Genomic DNA, 24,021 nt, shown 5'->3' with positions numbered 1-24,021 from the left:
GCATTGTTCCACAGACCCTTGGAAAGGTTATGTTTATAAAAACCTCTACCTCTCACCAAAAGAGGAAATGCTCAAGCAGTGTAAATTTGGTGTAGCAAGAAACTTGCATACAGATTAGCCCATTTATTTGTTATGATGTTGCAAGATACTGTTTTATTAGCTTAATTTGTCTTTAGCAGCACTGGAGACCAAGGTAACTACAGCTGCATTGCTGGAGCCTATATAAAAAACCCCAGCCTTTGAAAAAGCATCTTCTTGTTCTTGTACTTGCAACTCAGTTTTATTTGTTTTTTTAAAAGGCTGACTTATTTGAAGGAAATGAAGCTTTAAAAAGCTGGGTGGCTGTTGGCAAATATTTTATACCATTTCTCCACTTCAAAGACTGTTCATATCAGAGACTCTACAAAGTCCACAGCACGCTAAATTGACACAAATCCCTGACAGAAACAGAGCTTATGTGTAACCTACTAGTAAAATTCAGCTACCTGAATAATTAATATTCTTCAAATTAAGATACCACTTAGCTCTCTGGGTGTCTAATATTAAAAATACTGCCATTTGTTAATTTTCAGCTTCAGATCAAAATCAGAGAGCAGTCATGGCAATTTGGCACCAGAGAGGACAGAGTTTTGACACTTGCTTCAGTGAGGCATCATTTCACCCCTGGTCACTCCAAGCTGCTTCAGTTCATTTTTCCTTCTTTCTTTCACCTTTTTAAAATTTTTTCTCCTTTTACATCTTGTCTGAAATGCACTCCAGTGAGTTCCCAACCCTCAAACAATGTATTCTCAAAAGGTGCAGCCAAAAATGCCAATACAAATGAAATCTGTGCTGCAGCTTCTATGGAGCTGGGACCACTTTACATCGTCTTGTCTGATATTAAAAACAAACAAACAAAAAAACACCAACCCACAAGAGTGAGCCATCTTGCTTCTTTCAAGTCTGAAGAAGCTTTGAGAGTGCAAAAACAAAGCAGCTAACAGTAATGAGTTACACAGAACCCCTCATCCATGTGTTTTGCTTCCAAGGGAGCAAGACGAAAACGCAACATCAGATCCACATGAAATTCTGCACCTAATCTGCAAACCAGTTACCATGACTGCACATGCAAATTGGTCAGATAAAAGCCAGTCAGAGGAATAATTGGCTATTTGGAGGTACAAAATGACTAATTTATCACAGCCACCACATAAGTGGGTTTTTTTTTTTCTTCTGCTTCATAATTGCTCCACTTAATTCTCCAAGTCCAACCGGGTATTTTCAGATGCAATATGGTACAGTAAGTGCCAAAACAGATCCAAATCCATCCAGATCTCCACCACTCCTGTGACACAGGTCCAGACTTTCATCTGTGCCCACAGTTCCTGGCAGGAAGTCAAGGCACAATTCTAAAGGTGACTGTAAAGAACCACCCATGCCCAGCAGCCTTGAGCACTTCTCAGCAGGAACTGTGTGACCTCTGAAGAAGCCTGAAAAGCCACCAGTGCTGAAAACCCCAGCGTGGGCTGCATCTCTGTGGTGTCACCAATGCCACTTGTGAGCCTGAACCTCCTGAACAAAGAATCTCCCATGACCAACCTTCAGCATCATTTTCCTGATGCTGTTCAGACTGTGCTTTCTGTAACTCGTTAATTTGCACAACTCTCATTTTCCTGCCTAGCAAAAATTCAGCACAAATATCAAACCCCATCAGCACCAAGTCTTCCAGTAACTACAATCAACCACAGCATCATTCTAGGTCCTCACAACCAAGGCAGGAGCAGAGCATTATCATTTCTCTCCTCATCCAGGAGGTGACTGGGCATCACTGACAAATTATGTCCTTTACTGGCAAACACAAAGAGCAGAGAGCTTCAACTTTAATGCCTCTTCTGCCTGCTAAGATACCAACTATTCCTGCTGGAAGTACTGGTAATTTTCTTTTAATACCTTCTTCCTGGGGTATGAAATGAATTCAACTAAGGCAGAATTGTAAAAGAATACAGAAGGCAGAGCAGAACAGATCTGTATAAAATCTGACACTGCAATGCTTAGACTTCAAGGATGCCATGGCATCAAGCTTTGTAATAAACACTTCATTCAAGGAGGAAAGCCAGCCTTAAATATTCTCTCCTTTAGGCACAGAGCAAATGGATCAGTTGCTAGTAATTATCTGTTTTCCCTGTACTTCAGACACTACCATCTGTGAATTGGGCCTAATATCTTGACACAGTAATTGTGAAGTCTTACATGGCAGCAGATACACCACTCATTCCTTCTGAGGTTTATAACAAAACATCATCCTCTGCATATTTTCAGCCCAATAAAAAAGCATATCAGCCTCCTTCCTGCATAAAACTGTACCTCTCACACCAAACCAACAGCTGCAGGTACGATGCAAAAGTACATTTGTATGTGCAAAACTGTAAGGGAAACCAGGGCAAAAAGACAGTTTTAAGCACAGAACTATCTCATTATGAGACTAGCAAGGCAAGTTTGTGGGGTTTTATGGTTAATTTTCAAGCCAACCTTCTCCTCATTGGATCAGGGAGTCCATGGTGTAACCAAGTGTTCTTTCTCTTGCAGCTGGGGCCAAGAAAGCCCCTGGCTCCACACAGGCTTCTCCCTGCTCTTCTGGCAGGTGCCTCCCCATTGCTCCTTGTGCTCCCTGATGGCTCCATGTGTGCTGCTGGAGGTGGGATTTGGTGTGCTCAGGCTCAGAAGGAAAAAGCCTCTGCCCAGATGTGCTAATCCCCTGTGGCAACCACTTCACCACACATGACCTCCGCTGGCAGGGCTTGACAAGGTCAATGACTGCTGTGCCACAGAGGTTACTTCTGCTCACTCAAGTCTCCAATGTGCACACAAGAGGGGCCCTCCCCCTCCTTTAGAACAATTAAATGCTTTTTATTGAGAAATTTGCACAATTTACGTGCAATTTTCTCCCCGCACAACCAAGCTCCATTAAAGCCATTTTCACACAGCAGAGCCAGCATTTAGCTGGGCTCAAACACTGATCTTATCCTCCTGACACTTTCTTCAATCCCTCTGTGGGATTACAGCTGGGAAAATGACACTGATTAGAAGAGCTCCTTCTTCCCCCACTCTTTGGATTTAATATCCAATACAGGCTTCTCCTTAATACAACACATGCATGGGATACAGTACAGAAAGAAAGGAGGAGAAAAAAAAACCAGAAGGCTAAAAAGGAAGAATTATTGTGTGAACAGAGCTACAAATGCCATTTACAGAGTGAACTGCTTTTAACTTTCTGCCATCAAAAGGGTTAGATACCTCATCCAGTCCGAGCAACCAGCCAAGCACAAAAAAGCTTGTCTCCTCTTTCTCCCTGTCACATTGAAACTAATCACTGAAAACAAGGTAAAAACTGTGTTCCCAGAGCAATTAAACTGCAAGTGAGGTTTTATCTTCCCCAGTAATTCCTCCTACCCTCAGCCACTCCCCACTACCCCATTTATGACCAACTTCAGAAGCTTAACCAAGACCAGAGTCACTCCAGCACAACCATCATTTCACACTACCCATTTCAGCAGACTTGGAAGATGACGTGAAACACAGAAAGAACATGTAGTTGCAATCCTGCTCCAAAGGCTCTGGCCATATTTGCAGAGTTTCTTTAATCAATACACATCTGCTGTGCATGCCCTCCTCCCCTGCATCCTGCCTGCCCTGTGCCAGAAGGGCATTTGCGTGGCTGTGCAGCCAGCCAGATCAGGGAACCAGGGAATTAGTTTTCCTGGCAGCATAAATGCTAGTGCTGGCACAAGGGAGGTAATCAGGACAAGCAGCCAGGGCAGGAAAGGACCATCCCCTTCAGCAAAAACACATACTTATGTCAGATTAAAGTGGTCACAGCCCCAGCTCCCTGCTCGCTCTCCCCCTGTTTCTGCAAGTGTGGGAATTACCCAGCAGCGTGGAAGATCAAGTTGTTTAGCTTTGCAAAAGGGTGTCCATCTAAGCACAGAGCTATTTTCACAGCTTGTTTCTTCCCTCACCAGCTTCTCCTCCCTTCAAAAAGCAAAAAAACAATTGAATCAAGGAGGTTTGGATGCCATCAGTCACCGTGTTCCTGTGGCCAGGGAGGGAGCGAAGGCCACGGCGCTGGGCTGAGCACAGCAGCCCTGGGCTCCGAAATGGAAGGGTGCTAACATTTTCCTCTGGCAAGGTAAACAAACCCGGCAGTACAAAGATTGAATGACTCCATGGAACAAAAGGGAAAATAAGGTCAAACCAGGAAAAAAAAAAAAAAAAAAGAACAAGAAGCAAGAGAGATGAGAGAGATATGACAGATACAAACACACAGAGCAAAACCCCCAAGAGGCTGCTCGTTAGCTCTGAAGCTGAGCACATGGAAAAAGAGAAGAATTTACTTCTTCCTCAACTGGAATGTTTGCATAATTGTCACTTTCAATTCTACATAATTCCCCTTTCTACACATTTGTTTCATGTCTAGGCCACCATGCATGAAATAAATCCCTGTCTCGGAGCACGGCCTGTCTGTGTGACTCAGGGTGCTAAGGAGATTGGGTTTCCCGTTTATTCCTGTATTACATTCCAAGAAGGTGTGAACAATGCTGTATCAGACTTAAAATATCAACCAAACAGACATCCACCTCAGCCAGGACCACTTTGCTTAGGCAAATTTCTCAAAAGCCATAAAGCTAAGTGAACATGGTATTAGTAAAGCATTAATTAAATACCATTTTCCCCCCTCCCTCCCTGGGACACGCTCCAAGTGTTCCCAAACAAATAATTGAGTCTGAACTTTAAGGGTTATTTCTTCCCCCATCCCCAATTAAAATTACATGCACTCGCTTTTGGGATAGGTTCAATTTTCTTCATATTTAGTGCTGATACCCAGGTGCCCTATTAAAAAAGCTAAATTATAAGCTCAGATATTGAAATATCAACACTAATTAGGTCTTTTAGACACACATTTTTAGATGCTGTTTAGAAAATCTACATTAAAAAGAGCAGGGGCAAAGAATGAACTTTCAAAATTAAAAGGAGCAGCACTGGGTAATTAGGCACTCAGATTCTCATTCTTTTTTTAACAATAGAGACAAACACCATTTCAGTGGCCATAGTCTAAAGAGGACACAATATTATTTCTTTTTTGAGACTCAAGGAAGTAGAAAACAAAGTTCAAATGCTGCTAAACAGAGGTGATACTTAAAGTTCATTCAACTTGAAAGCTTGGCAATGTATCATTAGAAGAATGAGAAAGTCCAAAACATTTTTGTGCATCACAGCAAAGGTTTTACTTTGTAATTGAGCTGCAACCCAAATTCTGACCTCCTGAAAAGCACCTGCAAAAAGACATTCCAAAGGTTCTCGTTTGGCAGCTGCCTGGGAAGGCAGAGCAATGGGGTGCACCAGGTGGGAAAACCTCCACAGCCATTTTTGCTCCCTTCACCAGCATCAGGAACACGTTGCAAGATGCCAAAATTCACTTTTTGAAAAGGCTCGATCCCCATGAAGACACAAGGGCAGGTGGTTTTTCCCCATGTTTCCTCAGCTCCAGAAGCACACCAGTTGAGCTGCACTGCTGGGAGCTGTCACTGCCCTCAGGGAACAGACTCCCATGGTGGGAAGGGACCCCCACACTCTCCTCACTTTCTGCTCCCTCACATCAAAGTACCAGTCTCGCATCACGATTAACCTCCTCCTAACTCAGAATTAGAGAGAATGCTCCAGTAAAATTGGTAAAAGAAGCTACACTTTGCATTTCCCCTCATGTCTGTATTCTTACTGCATGCTTTATGTGTCTGGCTTTACGCTTCAGGCACAGACCCATTATTCCTACAGTATTCAGCAGAGACTCAGTGAAAAATCACATTCTGCTTATGTTCATAACACTGTAAAGGTAACACTGGGAAAAAAACACCAATGACTTCATCTGCTAAACATATATAAACAGGGAATGGGAATTTTAACACACGAGCACAAAAGGAGGAAGACACGAAAGAACAAGGAGAATTTGCGTTTCAGACAAAAATCTATTCCCTCTCTTCAGTAGCTGCTCCTTTTTGTCCAGATAAGAGCACTGAACAGTGAAAATTCACCTGCAGGTTACTAACAGATAACCAGAAATACACAAAAGAACAAACCAAGGAGCACCCCAAGGGAAGACAAGCTTTATTTGCCTGCAGGAAACACCAGAAGCTGCCCATTCACCAGCCTGATGTTGACACATGCTCTGCATTACAGCATCTCACCACACTGCCCAAGACCACCCCAATGCTGACCCCATCCCATACCACAGGACAGCAAACCTAATTAATTCCATTTTGGATGGCCAGCACATTGTACTTAAGACAGATAAACACCCACAGTTTATGCTCTGTCCTTTTTAGGTCAAATTAGTATTTTTGCAGGTTGTATCAACCTTACAATTATGATCAAACATGCCCTGTTTGGGCCACACAGCTCCCTGCCAAAACTCCACTGCAAACGTGCCACCAGGCGTGGTGTACGATTGCAGACACCATATCAGCAAACAGCTATTTAGTAGCAGTCACAGTTAGCTGACCTTCAGGCAGAAACTCAGTAACCTGATGATGATGACATTGCTGGCCCTGGATTGTCTGCAGCATTTATTTTGGCAGCGGCAGAGAAAATGCACGGATACATTTTGAGCAGGAAAGCAGAGCCCGAGAGCCAGGCTTGAACAGTCTCCCCTGGAACCCTCACACTGCGCCTGAGCAGCACAGCACCTCACAAGAGTCACAGGAAATAATATTATTATTATTATTGTGGCCTCAGAACTGTGGCACAAGAGCTACAGTGTTTGGAGACCAGCAACTTATAATTATACAGCTCTGAGCATCTCCTGAGCAGAGGAAGACCAGGCAACACACTCAGAGACTCCACAACCCATCCATGTGTTTCTCAGGACATAGCATCTTTGGTTTCTTACCTTCAGCTGTGTTGCCTCTGCAAACAGCTTGTGTAAACCATTTCCATTTTTTCTTTTTTTTTTAAAAAACCCAACTTCAAAAATAATTCTTGGGAACCTACCAAGCAAACCAACTGCATATAGCTGTTTGTCTGAGGTGTCACCTGGGAGTTTACATTAGTTTGTACGGGCTCTGTTACAGCAGTTCCATAACCTTGGGTTTGGAAACGGCCTGTCCTACACATACCAAAACATTTTCTAACCAGGGTAAACAAGCTTGATGTTAACATGGGGCTCCTCTATCCAACAGCAGCTAAAAAGAGCATCTTTCCTTGCAAAAAGCCTAAAAGTTGTACAGGTGACTTAGTAATGAGCATGGGAACCTTTTCTGATTGAGCCCTGCAATCACTTTTGTCTAGATGCAGCTAAAACTTTAATTTCCAAGTCACACCCTCTGTGCAATTTAGCATCTCCCAGCAATGTGGAGGAAAAGCCATGTATGAGTATGCAAAATCTGTGTGAAACCAAGTTCCAGGCCCTGTGCAGCCCAGAGGCTCTCACTGATGTTTCATCACCCCTCTTCCCACCACAAACAGCACTGGAAACACCAGTGCCTGTGTCCCTCATGCACAAGTCACCCTGACCCTGCAGCTGCAGCCACAGCCAGGGACAGGGACAGGACACAGCTCAGCTCCACACTGCCAGTGGGAACAGGCTGGGAACAAACCCCCACTGCTGCCAAACCCACCCCAGGGCTGCCCAGGGAGTGGGAACAGGGCTCCAAGGGAGTTATCAGTTTGTCTGATGTAATCAACAACACCGCCATGTGCACACTGACACCAATGCACAGATCTCTGCGGAGTTTGATGGATGAGCTGATGGCAGGCAAGTTATAAAATCCATCTGCTTGGAAAACCATTGTAATTTTCAGCTAAAAATCGCACCAGCAAACTCGTATCACAACTTTGTACTATTCAGTGCCAAACTAGAATACCAGACTAAATCATGGTGTTCTTTCCTGGGCAGATCTTGCAAAATATCCAGTAGCTCAACACTAATAGCAGTAGGACAGGTTTTTTTCCTTTTTTTTTAATGCTTTAGTTAAGCCTGAGAAAAAAATGAAAGGCAGTTTTTGCCTATCTTGCAACAAAACCTCTCTTGAGATATGTCTGTTCTGCATCAGGAGACCTTCCTAGTGAAGGCATGAATAAGTGCTGCTATGAGAAGCAAGATTATAAATCCAGAGCATCAGTAAGGACTGATGAAGCTTAGGGGAACTTAAGAAGGCTGAAGTCAAGGCTTGTATTTTAGCTGTGAGAGGAGAACTAGATCTCAGTGAAATCTCAGGCTGCATTTGCACCACCAGCAGTGCCCAGAGCAGGACATGCCACAGGAAAGGCTCCCCCACAGCTGGCGTGGGGCAGAGGAGAAAGAGAAACATTCCCTAGGGGTTTGTACAAGCAGATTTTGCCATCAGAGGCTCTCCCATCACCTCCTGGCGATGCACAGACAGCACTCGCATCAGGCTGAGTGTCATGGTGTGTCAGTGTGTCACCACCACACTGAGGCAGTTCCAACACATCACAGGGGGACAGGAGTTTCCCTGAGTGGCACCTCCAGCTCCCAGCAGCAGCACAGCCAGGCTGACACAGGCACTGATGAAAGGACTTGCCCAGAGCTCCGTGAGAGGAAACTTGTGGCGGAGTCAGAAAGAAAACCCCGTTATCTCAACTTCCGGACCCCTCTGCTTAACCGCCAGACCACAAAACACTTTTATTGTAGGATAACATTGCAACAAATAGCTGTTTTCTCTTAGCACAAAACCCACTTTGCAGTTTTACTTTTAAAAATCCATTTTTACTCCAACTCCCTAGGACTTCGAGCCAGCCCTGTGACTTGGCATAAACAATTTCTCCCTCCTTTGCATGCCCCAGTTTTATTAAGTAATCCCCATAAAAGCAATTACTGAGCTTTGGACTGAAAAATAACTAGGGAAAAAAAAAAAAGAGAGAGACAGCAAATTCTGCATATCTTTATTTGCATACGGATTCCCTCCCTCCCCCTTTCTAAGGGTTTTGCCATGAGGTCTTTTATGTCTCTTTCAATAATCATATAATTATATGATTCCTAAAGTACACGCTGGCAACACTTCAGGGGATTTTAGTCATTACAGGTGACAAGACTTTTCTCTCATGTCTAATGCTCGCTAGGATTTCCTTCCACTTCATTCACAGATAAGATGAAGAACCCAGTGACACCCAAAACGCTCTCACAGACAGATTTTGGGGGGATCAGCCCTTTTCCTTCCCCCATTACAGATGCAAGGAAATGGGCAGAACTGAACTGGAATGAACTTCAATTGGAATGAAGCACTTTTTCAATTACACAGCCCATCATTTTTCCCAGGCCCCACATCCAACTATTTTAATGGCTTTCACATTTTTTCTTTAATTTTACAATCTGAAAGAAATGCCAAGGTTCCATCAAGGACTGAGAACGCCATAATTCCATTTCTTCCAATGGCTGCAAGTTATTAACAAGATGTCAAAACATCATAATTATTTTATATCAAGTATGACTGATTCCATAAACATCTCTTAGCTGCACGCCATCCTGAGTCTCACTGCCCCTGAGTGCAGGTATGTGCTCAGGCTAAATGGAGTTAAGAGGCTGCACATCCTCTTCCACAGCATTACAAGAGAGATTTAAGAGCCACCAAAACATCAAGAGCAATAATGCATTTTATTACCTGATGCACTTGATGTCATTGTAAGCTTTGAGATGTTGTTTTCCTTGAAACTCTTTGGGGGTTTTTCCTCCTCTCTACAAATAAGAGCTCCAAGGAAAACAGCTGCAGCTTCAGTAAGGATGAGGAGGGGTTAAAGGAACAAGTTTGGAGTCCTTCAGTAACCACTCAACAGCCAGCAGCTCTGAATTACCATTTGTTTCCCAACTTGGGCTGCTCCTAACTTCAGCATCTCATCACTAAGTACAGGTTAGGTCAGGGACACCCGAGCACCAGAGTGAATCAATCTATATTTAAAATTGGGGAGGAAAACAGCAAAACACCAATTACTGTCTTATTTTTCTGAAGCTAGAAGGAACATCTGTTGAAGGGCAAGGTAACACAATGATATCAAACCACAAGCACTATAAGCTTCACATTCACACTACAGGCACAACTGCATCATGCATATGTATTTTCTCAATTCCTCTCTATGACAACCTGCACAGAAGAGAGAGCAAGGCAGGCTGTGGGCAGAGCAGGGGAGCCCAAGCACAGCTCCTTGCCCTGCTGACCGTGCACGGCAGCCTCAAAATAGAACATTTAACTTCAAATTGCCACGTTTGTGTGGCACTATAGATAGCCAGCACAAGATTTAAAAAGCTTTGCTCTGAGCACAAAGGGAGAGACAGGAATGGTGCCATAAGCCCATGTTTTGCAGCCAGTGGCGCAGGGAAATAATTTTGATCCCTTCAATCCCCTTATCCATGCCAACTACTGACCTTGCAGATGCAACTTTTGTTCAAGTTCAGTCCCTTTTTGGCTCCAAGCAAGACAGAACTACAAAGGAAACACTCTCCATTCATCCAGGATCACCCAAGCACAGCACACTCAGCTGCCCCACGCTCCTGTTAGCCAGGTAATTCTGCACTTCACATCCAGTCACTCAGTACAAAATAATTAAGCTGCAAAGGGTGACACTCACCTCTCTGCCTGCCACTGGGGCCTGGCTGGTGCAGGTGGGAGCCCCACAGCTGGTGCAGTTTGTACCTGCCCAGCTTTCACAACTCCTGCACCAGAGGAACTGGACCGACAACTCCGCACAGGTCGGTTTTGCCTGGGCGGCTCAGAGCCGGTTAACCCTCGCCTCCATGCTCAGTGTTTCTGGCTTTGGAACATCAAGACTGATTCTCCTTTCAGCATTTTTAATAGTTCATTAGTTTTCAAAAAGAGACTATTTCTCAAGGAGATGGACCAGGGCTGGTAACACTGTGCTCCAACTCTTTTCTCTCTGAAGAGCATGGCTGGAACAGTCACAGCCCCCACTGTGCTGAACACAGCAGAGCCAGGAGACATTTAAACAGCAAGAGCCACTTCACCTACATAAAACTCTTTTATACATTTACCATGATAAACTGGAGGCATTAAAGTGCACTGAATTGGAAATTGTTCTCACTTAGAGCTGGATGTTCACCTACAACCGATACCAAGATGCACACCCTATGCACTGTATTTCAAATCTTTATTTTTAAAAAAACCCAAAGTGCATCAAGCAGGAAACAGCGTTTCAGTTCTGCTGATACTGTTCTCTTTCCAGTACTTGCTGCAGCACCACAGACTACACAAAATTCCCTCATCCTGCACCACCAGGACAAAGCCCAATTGCTGGAGAAGCTGAAGCAGCAAGCACATTCTGACAAGGCTGCACCCAGACACGGTGCACACAGGTTTGGGATCTGTGTGCTTGCAAAGCCTGACACAGGGGAGCAGCCTGCTGTGCCTGTGCCTGGAGAATTTCACACCTCACCCAAAAAAAGCAGGGAAGCAAAAGGGGGAAAAACCAAACCACCCCAAAGCCTTTCTATCAATGTGTCTCCAGCCACAGTACAGCACCTCTGCACCAAAATGAATTTTTTCACAAGTGCAGTTGCGTGACCACCAGCCCTTCTGCAGAGCAAGCAGGGATCTATCAAAGAAACAATATGAAACACCAGGCTGATCTCATCCTACCCAGCTCCCTTCTTCACTGCTATTTTCCCAGAAAGCAGCATTGTGACAGTCAGTCTCATTCTGTGAAATAACTGAGATAAACGATAAAAAGTGCATCTTCTTAGCATACTGAGAGCACAGTAAAGTTTTCAGTTCTTACTAGGCATGAAGTCAAATACACTACTGCAAGTAAACATTTATTATCTGAATGAAGTGGAACACTAGTTGTATTATGTCCTTTTTTACTACAAAAAAAAAATCTTACCTGTGCAATACGGAGTACCTTATTTTTTAAAAATAGTATAGATTCTATTTCAAAACTGAATATATCTTCTGAATTTCTTTGTGATGGTTGGTCTGCTTGACATTTCAGCAAACTTCATATCATGTTTTGCCCCAGGTTTCAGTGCTCAAGAAAGCCTAAGCAGTTATACTATGGGAAACAACTTCAGAAGGTCATCCAAAACACCCAGACAGACAGAATCAACTGCAGTTTGAGTTAAAAATGAAACCTCAAGTAGGGATGAGTATGACCCCTGAGCAATTCCAGGCAATTTCCTCTCTTCAACACTCCTGCAGCCACTTTATGTGCACTAAAGGTGCAGGGATGGCCCCAGGCAGGGGCTGCGCTTGCCATGCACCCCATCAGTCCTTTAACCCTGGCAGGTTTCACCCATGAGACACAGAATTCCCCACCCAGCAGAAGAGCTGGATCCTTCCTCACCATTCCACCAGGGTTTGCAGGGAACATTGCTCCCCCCAGCTCCTGGCCCAGCTGAGCAGATTCTTCAGACTTTCCAGATCTCTCCCCCTCTGATTTAATCACCTCTGATTCCTCAACAAAGATACCTAAAGTACCTGCTTCAGACAAGATGCAAAAAAAAAAAAAAAAAAAAAAAAAAAAAGAAGAAAATCAACAGCTAGGAGAACAAATCAATGGAGACTAGCAAGCCTTCAGGAAAACCAAAAGGCATTTAGAGCCTTTAGAGCATCATCCAGAAAATCATTAGCTTTCCTGGGGTTAAAAGCACTTTTAAAGAGGAATAACTGGCCATCAGAAATGCTAGCTTGATACACCATCAGGTGACAATTAAGTAGAAGGAAAAAACACTTAAATATCTAGAAACTTGTTTAAAACATAAGCTAGCTATGGAAAAATCTAAGCTGTTAAGCAGACAGAGAGAGAGAGATGGTGACAAATCAGAAGTTCCATCGCTAGGTCAGTGGAGCCAGCACAAAACCTTTGGAACAGGAAACTGCAGCTAAATACATTGGTTTTCTTATCAATCAGAGATCAGAGCAACAGTAACAGGACAGTGTACAGCACACATGTGAAAACAGCCTTATCAAGATGACAGCTGGAGCACTCATGGATTTTGTCCAGAAGCCTACTAAGAGCAATAGGCTGTCCAAGCTCTGCTGCACCAGGCAGGAACAGCAGGGAAGGAAGGGGCTGAGAGGCAGCACAGCCAGAGCTCTGGACACAAACAGGGACAGGGGGTGAAGCATTCATCTCCTTGGGGCACAGCTGGGCCCCAGCTCGGCTTGTAAGGGCAGCATCTCCACTCCAACACCACGTGCAGAGAGTCAAGGTCTGCCCCTTTTCAGCTCGGGGCTACTCCTGCACAACACCCCACACACGTCTGAGCAGGGATTCTCCACGAGATTCTGTAAACAGGTTCAACATTCCTCAATAAAAAACCCTACACACACACACACACCCCTCAAGAAAGTTAAAATTTCCATTCAGGGCTCCAAAGCTTTGCTGGAATCTGTAAAAATGATAAACAACAGCCAAAAAGAAAACACAACCCCTTGTCTTTTCAACTACTTTGGGAGAACAATTGCTCTCAAAGATCGCATTCATTAACATTCTGATGAAGTTCCCTTTTAGCGCTGTTTTTCATACTTGAAAGGAACAGCTATGATCAGAGAGAGCCCTCAACTACCGACTCACTCATTTAGATTCTCTCGCTCTGATTCACCAATCACCTTCAAGAATAATTAGCAGCTTCATCTGAACGTAATGAATATACACACATGCTCACATCCACACCATTCATTCTGGAAGGAGGGCAGAAATCCCCCTTTCCTCAGCCCTGGCACTGCACCCATCTCCTGGTGGCTTTTCCAGTCTCACTGACCACCCCAAGCCAAAACTACATTTCCAGGTTAAGTCCAAAGTCGTGGTGAGTGGCTGGGTACTAAAAAACCCCAAATAAAACACCACTACACACACACACACATCAGCCCTAAACTGCATGAAACCTGAGCTGGATTTATACAGGAAGATCCAGGGGAAGGAAGAGAAAGGAGAAGTTTTAACTTCTATACACAGAAAGAGGCTGCTGCTTGTGTGTCTGTGGGGCTTTGTTTTTCACTTCATTTAAAATATATATATATATAATCAACTCAGTCTTTATTTGGAAGATGGTAAGATAGGAGATAAAGAAGTCACAAGTATCGCCACATGGTTTTCAGATGACAACTGCCAAAGGAAACATTGCCACATGAGTTAAAATACAAAATGCTTTAAATTCTCACCAGAGAGCTAAAGGAGACCTCAAAGATACCCCTCAGTATTGACCTTAACTGCTCATACTCCCAGGTCAACACAAAGGAAGAATACATATATTTATTCTATAAAGCACCCTTTATTTACAGGAACACCAGCAGTGAGAATTTCCTGCAGTGGGGAAGGGGAATTCACAATATGGTGAGATACAAAGAAAAACAAACCAAAAACCACCTTACCTCTCCCAAATGATTCTACCATTAAGTTCTACCTAAACACTGAGAAATTTCATTTCCAAGGGGAAACCCAAGGCTTGGTTATTCTATTAAACATAATCAGAGACCACTGTAACATCAAGAAACAAACCAACCTAGAATACCACAATAAACTACCACATATGCAACAAAAGCTCCTTTTAAGGATTAAAAAATTAAATAAAATACATTTTTAGTTCAGTACTGTCCCTAAGCCATACACTCACTTCTACACTTTCTTCCCCCTCACGGGCATAGAAGGCTTCAATTCTTATTCATTTTTTTAAAAGCATTACAGCAGATTTTAAATCCTCTTAAAAAACCAATGTGCACCAAAATACAGATTTCCTCCAAAGCAGAAGAAAACCACCTGTTGCAGTCAAGTTCACCAGAGAACACAATTCCACACCACACAAAATGACCTTGCCATTTCACTCATTTCCATGGCTATATACTGCTTTAAAGTGCTTTTGCCTTGACCATCCCCTTCCCTCGCTGCTGCATGACATCTGCCAAACATCACCCATGGTCCAAAGCAGTGGAAAAAAAAAATCCACACGATGTATTTTCTTTTTTTTTTTAGTTTCACAGGGATTTAGGGAATGCACACCATCATTACACCCAAGAACACAACCTGAAAGATAACACACCTGGTTGGTGTGAAACAGGTGAATTTTGCTCCCACCTTTCCCTCTGAGGTGTCAACCACCATGGCTGCAGAGGTGCACACGTTGTTTTCTAACATCTTGGCAAATACACTATAAATGTGTTCATTTCAGGTGGTGTTCTCTTACATGTTGGTAAATAAAGTAGAAATCAGTTAATTTCAGGAAAGCATTCTAGCACGTGCTGGTAAATATACTAGAAATAGGTTAATTTCAGGTGGTGTTCTCTGACATGTTGGTAAACATTGTAGATATCAGTTAATTTCAGGAAGCTGTTCTCGTACATGCTTGTAAATATCGCAGAAATGGGTGAATTTCAGGTGGCACTGAAGTTTTAGGCAAGAATTTTAAAGTGAATAATTTTGTAAAGACTATTTTATTTCTTTTTAAAGAAAAACCAGAAGTGCTTCCACAAACAGAAGTACCTTGGGGTGGCAGATATTTCAGGTCACTTTTTACCCTTGTGTACCTTTTTATCAAGGTTTGGCTGATTCAATAACAAGGCTCTCCCTATGTGAAAAGCCCAGAGTTTTCCCCATCAGCCTGGAGGGACTGCACTATCATTTGAATTCTATTTCCTGCTAATGTGCTCATCATGGTAGAAAATTTCTGCAGGAAGATGAATTTTACTTTCTTCCCTGACAGCTCAGTAGAGACTCAGGAGTTTAATTGGACCTATCTGCTGATGCATATTTGACTAAGAGCATGCCCAAGAAAAAGGAAAAAATAAGGTTATACAGACAGGTCCAGGGCTTGGCTTAGAGGCACAGGAGAGCAGATTGCTCACTCATTATCAGTTCTGCATACACAAAGTAGTCAGCTTTCCTGTCAGGACAACACCCCACAAATGACAGCACAAAAAGCCAAAGAGCAGCCATCACCAAGCTAACACAAACCTTCCTGCCTCTCCAGCACCTGCACACCCAGAGCTGCTCAGGGTGGATGTCCCTGCTGAGCAGAACCCCTGGCTCCCCAAACAAGGCTCCTGCCACCAGGACAGATGGCCAAGGCCACCTCTGACACCTCCACGGGCACACAGGGACCATCCCTGGGACTCTCAGGAGTTGGTCCTACAGGCAAAAAACTCCAAACAACCACGGTGCCACCAGAGGCCTGCGTGGCTGGGGAGAAGCAAAACCCAGGAACAAAATGGGACCTCAGAGCCTGAGCCAAAGACATTAAAGATCCCAGGGCAAATCAGAGAATTCATCAGCCCACGCAGAACTCTTCACTGCTGTAACACAGCTTAACACATACACAAGAGGCTGGAAATCCAAAGCAAGGAGAGCACCCAAAACTTTGCCCACATCTCCACCATGGTGTGTCAGACAAAGTGGGCAAAAGCACCAGAATTGCTCATATTTTCTGGGGATTCAAGTTATTACACCCAACAAGCAACTTGTGAGGTGCTTCCTCTCCACAACTCACTTCTTCCAACTGTACACAAACAAAACAAAAATCAAAAGCCAAAGTCATGGTTTGTCAATGCCCCTCTGAAAATATTAAATTTCCTGCTCTGCTTAACTTAGCTCAGACAAGGCAGGCAGTATTTGCTCAGCAAATATTGTTTGTAATAAGTTAGACAAGCAATATTTTTTGCCAGCCTATTAACACCAGAAAAATATGTACAGTCAACAAGAGATGAAGAATTTGTTCAATTACTTCAAAAATGGGAATTACAACCGAGGGATTATTATCCATTTAAACATCTCTTTTCCACAAAATGTCAAACACTAGCCATTTGCTAACAATCTCCGGAGACAGATAAAGTAACATTTTGGCAATGCAAACACAAACTCCCGAGCTGGAGGAGGGGGGAGCGGGAGGAAGGAGGGCGGGAGGGGGGAAGCTCCACCATTCACAACAATGCCGGACCATCCCAACACGCCAGGAATATTTTGCAGCCAATTAAAACCCCAAACAAACATTGGACTTGCCCGGAGTGATGGCGAGCACCGGCCGGAGCCGGGCAGAGGAGGGAAGCACTCAGGAGAAGGGGGAGCAGCCAAGTTGCCAGCGGATCACCGGGGCTGGCCCGGCACCCTCCTGCCCGCAGCCCCGGGATCCCCCCGGGCTGACACCAGGATTAATGCACGTTAATTGCTATTTGCAAAATTCAGCAGCCTGAAAGCGCCGCGCTTCCTTTCTCAAATCCTTTTTTTTTTTTTTTTCTCCTCCTTCCCCCCGTTCCTTTTCCCTTCCAACCCCCTCCCCGCCTCCCCAGCCCCCGCCCCGCGGGAGGGCAGAGCCCCCCGGCCCCCGGCGCTCTTACCTCCAGCGCTTCCAGGGTGTTGAAGCTGGCGATGGCGAAGCCATCGATCAGATCCTCTTCCTGGGAGCTGGACTCGCGGCGGCGGCGGCGCGGGGGCCGGGCGGCGCGGGCGGCGGGCGGCGGGCCCCGCGGGGCGGTGCAGTTCTGGCCGCCGTTCTCCTTGCCGGGGCTCGGCTCCTTCTCGGAGCCCGAGGAAGGGCTCTGGTTCCGCGGGTCGCGGGCCGCCGCCTCCCGCCGCCGCACGCGGTCCCGCTGCGACCTCGACCTCCGGCTCTGCCGGATTTTCCCATCCATCGCCGAAGAAGAAGCAAATTAAAAAAATTTAAAAATAATAAAAATAATAATAATTAAAAAAAAATTTAAAAAATGAAAATGAGAAGGCCAGGAGCGAGGGGGGGGTGGGTGGGAGTGGGGGGGGCGCGGGGGGAAGAGAAAAGTCGCCCCCCTCCAACTCACCGCTTCCCCTCTCCAAACCCCGGAGCCCTTAAAAAATAATAGTAATAATTAAAAAAAATCAACAACAACAACAAAAAAATCCTGCTGTTCAGAGCCTCGGATCCAGGGCGATGATAATCCACAGAGCAAGGCTGGGTGGCGGTGGCGGTGGGGCGAGCGGCACACACACACAAAAAATATTAAATCCACGGAATGACCTTGACAAATTTCCACCCCCCGCCTCCCCCCACCCCCCAAAAAAAGCAACGACGGGAAGAGGAGGGAGGAAAAAAAAAAAAAAAAAAAAAAAAGAGAAGGGGGGGAAGATTTATCTGGATCAGGACGAGGACACCTCGGATTCACTCGGCGCGGAGGAGAGAGGCAGATCCAGGAGGCTCGACCCAGCTCGGGATAATCCAGGCGCGGCGCCCCCTCCCCGGGGGCAGCGCCGCTCCGGGGCCCCGCTCCGGCCGCCGCGCACCGCCGGGGGGGCCGCCGCCGCCGCCGCCGCGCTCGCCGCCCAACTTTCTTGCCGCGGAACGAGCGAGACAATCCCTGGGCAGCCCCCGCCGCCGCCCGCCGCCGCCGCCGCCGCCCGCCGCCGACCCCTCCTCGCCGGGCGCCGCCGGCGGCTCGCAGCCCCCCGCCGGCGCGGCGCGGCGCCCCCGCCGCCGCCGCCCGCTGCCGGATGGCGCTCGCCCGCCCGCCCCAGCCCGGCCGCCCGCGGCGCGGAGCAGCCCCGGCCCCCAGAAGCCGCTCAGTCGGCGCTGCCCGGATGCCGCCCCATTCTCCCCGAGCTGGGACGCGGCGCTAGCACCGCCCGGCCGGCCGCGCATGAGCAGGGCTGCCAGCTGCGCGTCATTCCCCGGCGCAGGCCCGGCCGTGCCCCCGGCCCCCCCCCTTCCTCCTCCTCCTTCCCGCCCCGCCGCCGCCTCGCCTCCCCTTAGCGCGGGCCGGGGGCGCCGGCGCCCGCCCCAACCCCCGGGAAAAGTTTCCCCCGGCCCGGCTCCCGCCCCGCGGCCCCGGGACACGGAGGGGGCAGCGCCGCGGGCCGGGACAGGGGATGGGGGGGCGAGCCGAGGGCATGGAGGGGAGCCGGGGACGGGGGACGAGCTGAGGCGAGCGGTGGGAGCGGGGCTGAGCTGCGGGATGGGCTGGGGTCAAACGATGAGCCCAGGGCCGAGGAGTGAGCTGGGGGTCAGAGGGTGAGCCTGGGACAGGGAACGAACTGCGGGAGGAGTTGGGGATTGAATGCTGAACCGAGGGTCAGGCTGAGGGATCGCTTGGGGGTTCAGGACAACTTGGGGAGCACGGCAAGAGCTGAGAGACATGGAGAGAGCAGAGGGAGCAGCTAGGGAACCATCTGCGTGTCAAGGGACAAGTTGGGAAATGAGCTGGTGATGAGGGTGCAGTGCACGGGAGCTGGATATCAGAGCTAGGTGGGACACGGAGCAGTGTAAGGGAACTGAGGGTTAAGGCTCATGGAGATGGAGACAGGAGACACTGTCCATTAGCCCCTGCTCCATTCATCTTGTTGGGGTTTTTTTCGGGGTCTGCAATGCGGGAGGGGGCTGTTTCCTTTATTGATTCCCTGCAGTTTCAGGCCCTCTCCTCTCTCCAGCATTTCCTGGCCAAAGGCTTGGTGCTCAGGCGTTTCCTTGGGACAGGGACTGCCTTGGCGGCCGACTGCGCAGCTGTGCAGTGCCCAGTGCCAAGGCCAGCACTGAGGAAGGTGTGCCTGGATCAGGGCTCCTGCACAGGGACGTCCTACATATCACAGTGGTAGCAGGACTTAATCCTCCTGTTATCATTTTTTATTGCACAAAGTTAGATATTGCAGCATGCTACCATCACTTCTGGGTATTCTTCCTTGTGTGGGGCTGGCTTTGCTCCATTGGACTCAATTGCCGTAATTCCTTACTTCAGCTGCTTTCACCTTCCCTGGGGGTTGGCTGTTGGATAGATGTTGTGAAATAAAGACTAAAGAAATCCATTGAGATTCATGTATAAGGGAAAAAAACCCATGAAGGAAATTCAGAGTCAGTGGGAGCCATGGATGTAAGGAAGCAAAAAAATCTCCTGCTATCTGCTCCTGCTGTGTTCCAGCTCAGCCATCACCTGGGATGGTGGTTTCCTCAGGCTGGTGTCCCCAGAAGTGGCAGGCTGGCAGCTGAGTGTCCAACACACTCATTAAAGGTTTCTGTGTTCAATACCCATTTCCCCACCATTTTCCTATGTTCCTGATCTAATTGTAACAACAAAGCAGTCAAAAATTAACCCCCTTCCACCTGGCCCAAACAGGCTCTTTGAGAAGGGTTTCTGGTGTCTGGCAACAGTGTTGCCCTACCTTACTTAGACAAGTGCTAAAACGAACATCATCCTCTTAAAATGTAGCATAGAAACGTCATTTAAATTTAAGCCATTTAAAACCAAAGGTAGAAATCCCATGTGTAGTGCAAAGCCTCTTAATGCAAATAGTCAGTCATGCATTGCATGCCTCAATCACACTCATATCGGTGTCATTTGTGTCCTAATAAAATCCTATAATCTTTTGCGTGCCAATTAAAGAAGGAAGATAGCTAAATCTAGCTGCTTCCTCGGGTAATTACAGGCTAGTGGGGAGCCAGACAGTTATCTGCCCTGGCTTTTGCAGGACTGTGGATTTCCAAAGGGTATTTCTTCTCCTGTTTCATTAAGTGACTGCATTTTTTTAAATGTGTGGTGTTTGAAAGGCACAACCAAGATCCCGGAGATGGGATGGGATGTTAATTAAAGGTCTCAATTTAGATACACCTAGTTTAACAATGGATTGGGTTTAACAACTGCATTTGCTTTACCAGTATTTTAAGGGACACTTTCTAGAAAGAAGCATTTGCACTGAGTTCACTAAGTTATTTTTACACTGGTGAGCCTGTCCTTTTATTTACAAGGTAATTCCTATGTTGTTTATAAGTACATCATAAGGGTAAGTCATTAAAAAGATAAACTGGGGCATTTTTAACAGTTCCTCTTGCTAGGACTCATCTCACTCCCATTGTGCTTTAGGCCCTCCATCATTAATATGCATTTCTAGTTACCTTTTTTTCATTCACTTCCAAATTTGCTGACCAACAAGGACAGTGGAAATTGCCTGTAAAGTTTCTTTCTTTATTTCCTGTCAGCAGGGTCATCAAGATTCTCATCCCATGTTTACATACAGGAGTTTAATGTCACTGGGAGCATAAACCAAAGGTGCCTTCTGGGGAAAGTTGTGAATACCATTATTTTTTTCAATTAATTCCACAAATTCAGCAGCACTATGATTGTCCATAACATGAGTTATTCTCATTTTTGTATATATATTTTTTCTTGTTGAAAGATGCAGCACAACGGTCATCCAAAGGAATTAACAAAATCAAGCAGTCCACATGGGAAAGGCTGCCTCTGCTTGAAACTGCATCTCTGAATCAATCATGCCTTTCCTTCCACCAAGGCAATTTCGTGTTTTCAATAGAAGGCAGACCTACGGTGGTTTTGTTTCCCCCCAGCATCAAATGGCATTCTGTACAATGATATTCATCATGTTATAACTCTAGGTGAATGATAATGGATCAGAGGGAATGAAAACAGATGGATGTTAAAACAGACAATTCCCTGCCACAAACCTGGGAGCCCTCCACTGCTGCCTAGTCCATTCATTCAGTGGATAATTGTATTAGACATTCCAACAATAGAGAGGCCTTCTTCATTAATCCTGAATTTACTGAAAAGAAGCTTTGCAGACTATAGCCCTTTCGGTGCTTAGACAACATCAGGCAAAATTTACCGCAGGCTTAAATGTCTAAAACTCAACTGGATAGAAACTAGTGCAGAAAATTCCAAAAGCAAGAGAGATGGGTGAGCGAGGCCAGGGCACAGGACAACCCAGGAGCAGCACGCAGGTAGGCAGGGGACACGAGCAGAGCTGCAGCTCAGGTGATGCCAAGGAAATTTATTGAAAAGCTTTCCTTTGGCTGGAGTGCAGGCACAGCTGAACTGACCAACATTGGACATGGGTTTGAGCTGATTGTCCCTTCCCAGGCTCCAGCTCGCCACATGAGCCAGTGAATGCCAATCCCTGCCATGTGATGGGGCACAACCGTTCTGTAACCCTGTGTGCATCAGGTGACTGGGGCTAAGCAATACAGATCAGGTCTCTTACCAGCTGTCCTGTGAGTCAGACCTTGATTACAATATTGACATTAACATTTTAATCACATGCATGCTGCTGCGGATTTTAATGACAAATGTGCTATGCCTTTGCTGTTTGAGGATCAGAAATTGGACCCTGGTTCATAGCTGGAGTGAGTGTGGCATCAGAGCAGCAGCAGCCACAGCAGTAAACGTGGCATTGCTCTTGCCACCAGCCTGCCCCTGGACATTAACCCTGCTGGCACTGAGCACCTCGCTGGAACAGGGACTTTGTTCTCAATTACTCTGTTCCTGTGTCTGGGGCAGTACTGGAAGTTATGAAGAAGGAAAAAGGCGGTGCTTTTGTATCCTCTGTAGCCTGAGGCAATGTGAAAATCTACCCAATCCCTGTGTAACTATCATTTTCGATTCACAGGTACTTTAATCAGGGCAGAATAATCCAGAGATATTTCCTTCTTCCAGTGGAGCTGGGAGCAGGGCTGCTACTATAGTTTTTATGCCCAGTGCCATCAGAGTGAGGTGAAGATAATTCAATGCAAATGAGAATCATGCCCCAAATCTGTGTTGTTACTCTCACCCAAAACACACTCCACAATCTGTTGTAAATGCTGCAAGCTGAGCCTGCAAGGCTTTGCTTTGTTAAAGACTGTCATGTCCAAGGTGGAAGGACAACCAAAAGGTCACAATAAATAAACTGAATACAAAATTGCTTAAGGCAATAAAAGGAGACCACAGACTTTCATTACAGCTCTGACATGCACCAGGAGACACTTCAGGATGTTAAATAAGCTAGGGTTTGTGTCGATGGGCTTCGTTGTTTTCTGTTGTTTCTTTCCCTGCTACACCAATACTTTGCCAAAACAATCAGGCCTTAACTGCTTGGTATCCCTTTCACAAACACGGGCTGCCTCTATCACTTGCTTCATCATGGTCATTTGCACTGAAAATACATAATCACTGTCAGAGTACAAAGAATCATTACGAATAATTAGTTACTTCCAATATGGCAAGTCAGTCTCATAAATCTTGAATATTTGGCTTTGGTTTTGGAAAGAGATTCCTTAATGGCTACACTTGTGAGACTCTGTTAATTGATATAAAATTGTATTCAAAATTAAATTTGTTTCAACAGATCTAAATCACCCCAATAAATCAGTTTCAGCCTATCTGCTCTAAGGGTTCAAGTACAATTTCTTTTTTTTTTTTTTGCCTTTGGGAGAAACTGTGAGCTTGCAATCAATGCTTACAGAGCTGCATCTGACCCTCCCCTCGTTGACTAATTGCTTCCATATGCTGACACGGGGTGATTTTGCTGGTCTGAGGAGTCATAAAGGAGGGGGTGGGAGGTGCAGCCCCTCTGCCCAGCCCAGCCCTCCTCTCCTCCCAGGCTGGGGTGTGGGGAGCAGGGGCTCCTGTCCCAGCTCACCCTGCGTGTGAGGAAGGCATTGCCTGCCTCTGCTCTGAGTGGGCAAAGGAGAGGAAATTTTAATAAGAAAGAGAAGGAGTTCAAGTCTATCTGTAATAGTCAGATATTGAGGATTTATGCTATTACAGGTAATAGCAGTGTGAATGGTAGCTCTTATGATGCTTTTTTTCCTTCTTCAGAGAAACTGTCTTTTTCATCTGATATCATGGGTGAAAGAAGGTGAGAGTTAATAACAATAGCTTAATTTTACTTGACTGTATATACTCTATTTAGCTTCTGAAATTGTTTCAGGATAGGATGTTATTATCTTTATCCTTGCTTTAAACCACAGAAATGGAGCTCGAGAAACAAAAGCCCAGTGTTCCTCTCCCATAACGTCTTTAGTAGGCTGTATTCCTCACCTATGCAGGAGTGAGCCCAAACTCTGTGATCCTGTGTGGTAAAAATCTGTTGGAAGAATTCCTCATTTGCATCCTGTCTGCATTTGCTGTCTGTTATCTTAAATATCTCTCTAAATTTTTTTTTCTTCTCCTCCAGAGATTCTTTTGTACCTACTTCATCTCAGTAAAGCTTTCCCCACCCCTCTCACAGCTATATTTCTGCTCTCCCTGGAGTGGCAGCCCTGGGAAGGGGAAGCTCCATGGCTGGGATTTCCATGGCATGGGCAGCTCT

At 45.8% G+C, this 24,021-nt stretch overlaps 1 protein-coding gene across 18 annotated transcripts in view; it reads right to left on the bottom strand.

Annotated features, from left to right (window-relative positions):
• The window catches only part of FBRSL1 (fibrosin like 1), a 495,033-nt gene extending 476,416 nt beyond the window's left edge, over positions 1–18,617 (bottom strand). For 13 of the 18 annotated variants that reach the window (XM_074554525.1, XM_074554511.1, XM_074554512.1 and 10 more), the window contains exon 1: positions 17,319–18,616. In XM_074554525.1, the coding sequence (XP_074410626.1) occupies positions 17,319–17,612 (294 nt within the window). In that variant the 5' untranslated portion in view covers positions 17,613–18,616. Of the gene's footprint in view, positions 1–17,318 lie in introns of all 18 variants that reach the window. The other 5 variants (XM_074554516.1, XM_074554528.1, XM_074554529.1 and 2 more) reach the window with 2 other exon arrangements.
• Between the last annotated feature and the right edge of the window lie 5,404 nt (positions 18,618–24,021).

The sequence above is a fragment of the Zonotrichia albicollis genome, chromosome 18 (assembly GCF_047830755.1).
Source record: "Zonotrichia albicollis isolate bZonAlb1 chromosome 18, bZonAlb1.hap1, whole genome shotgun sequence".
NCBI lineage: Eukaryota > Metazoa > Chordata > Aves > Passeriformes > Passerellidae > Zonotrichia > Zonotrichia albicollis.
This window is presented reverse-complemented; position numbering and strand designations above follow the sequence as displayed.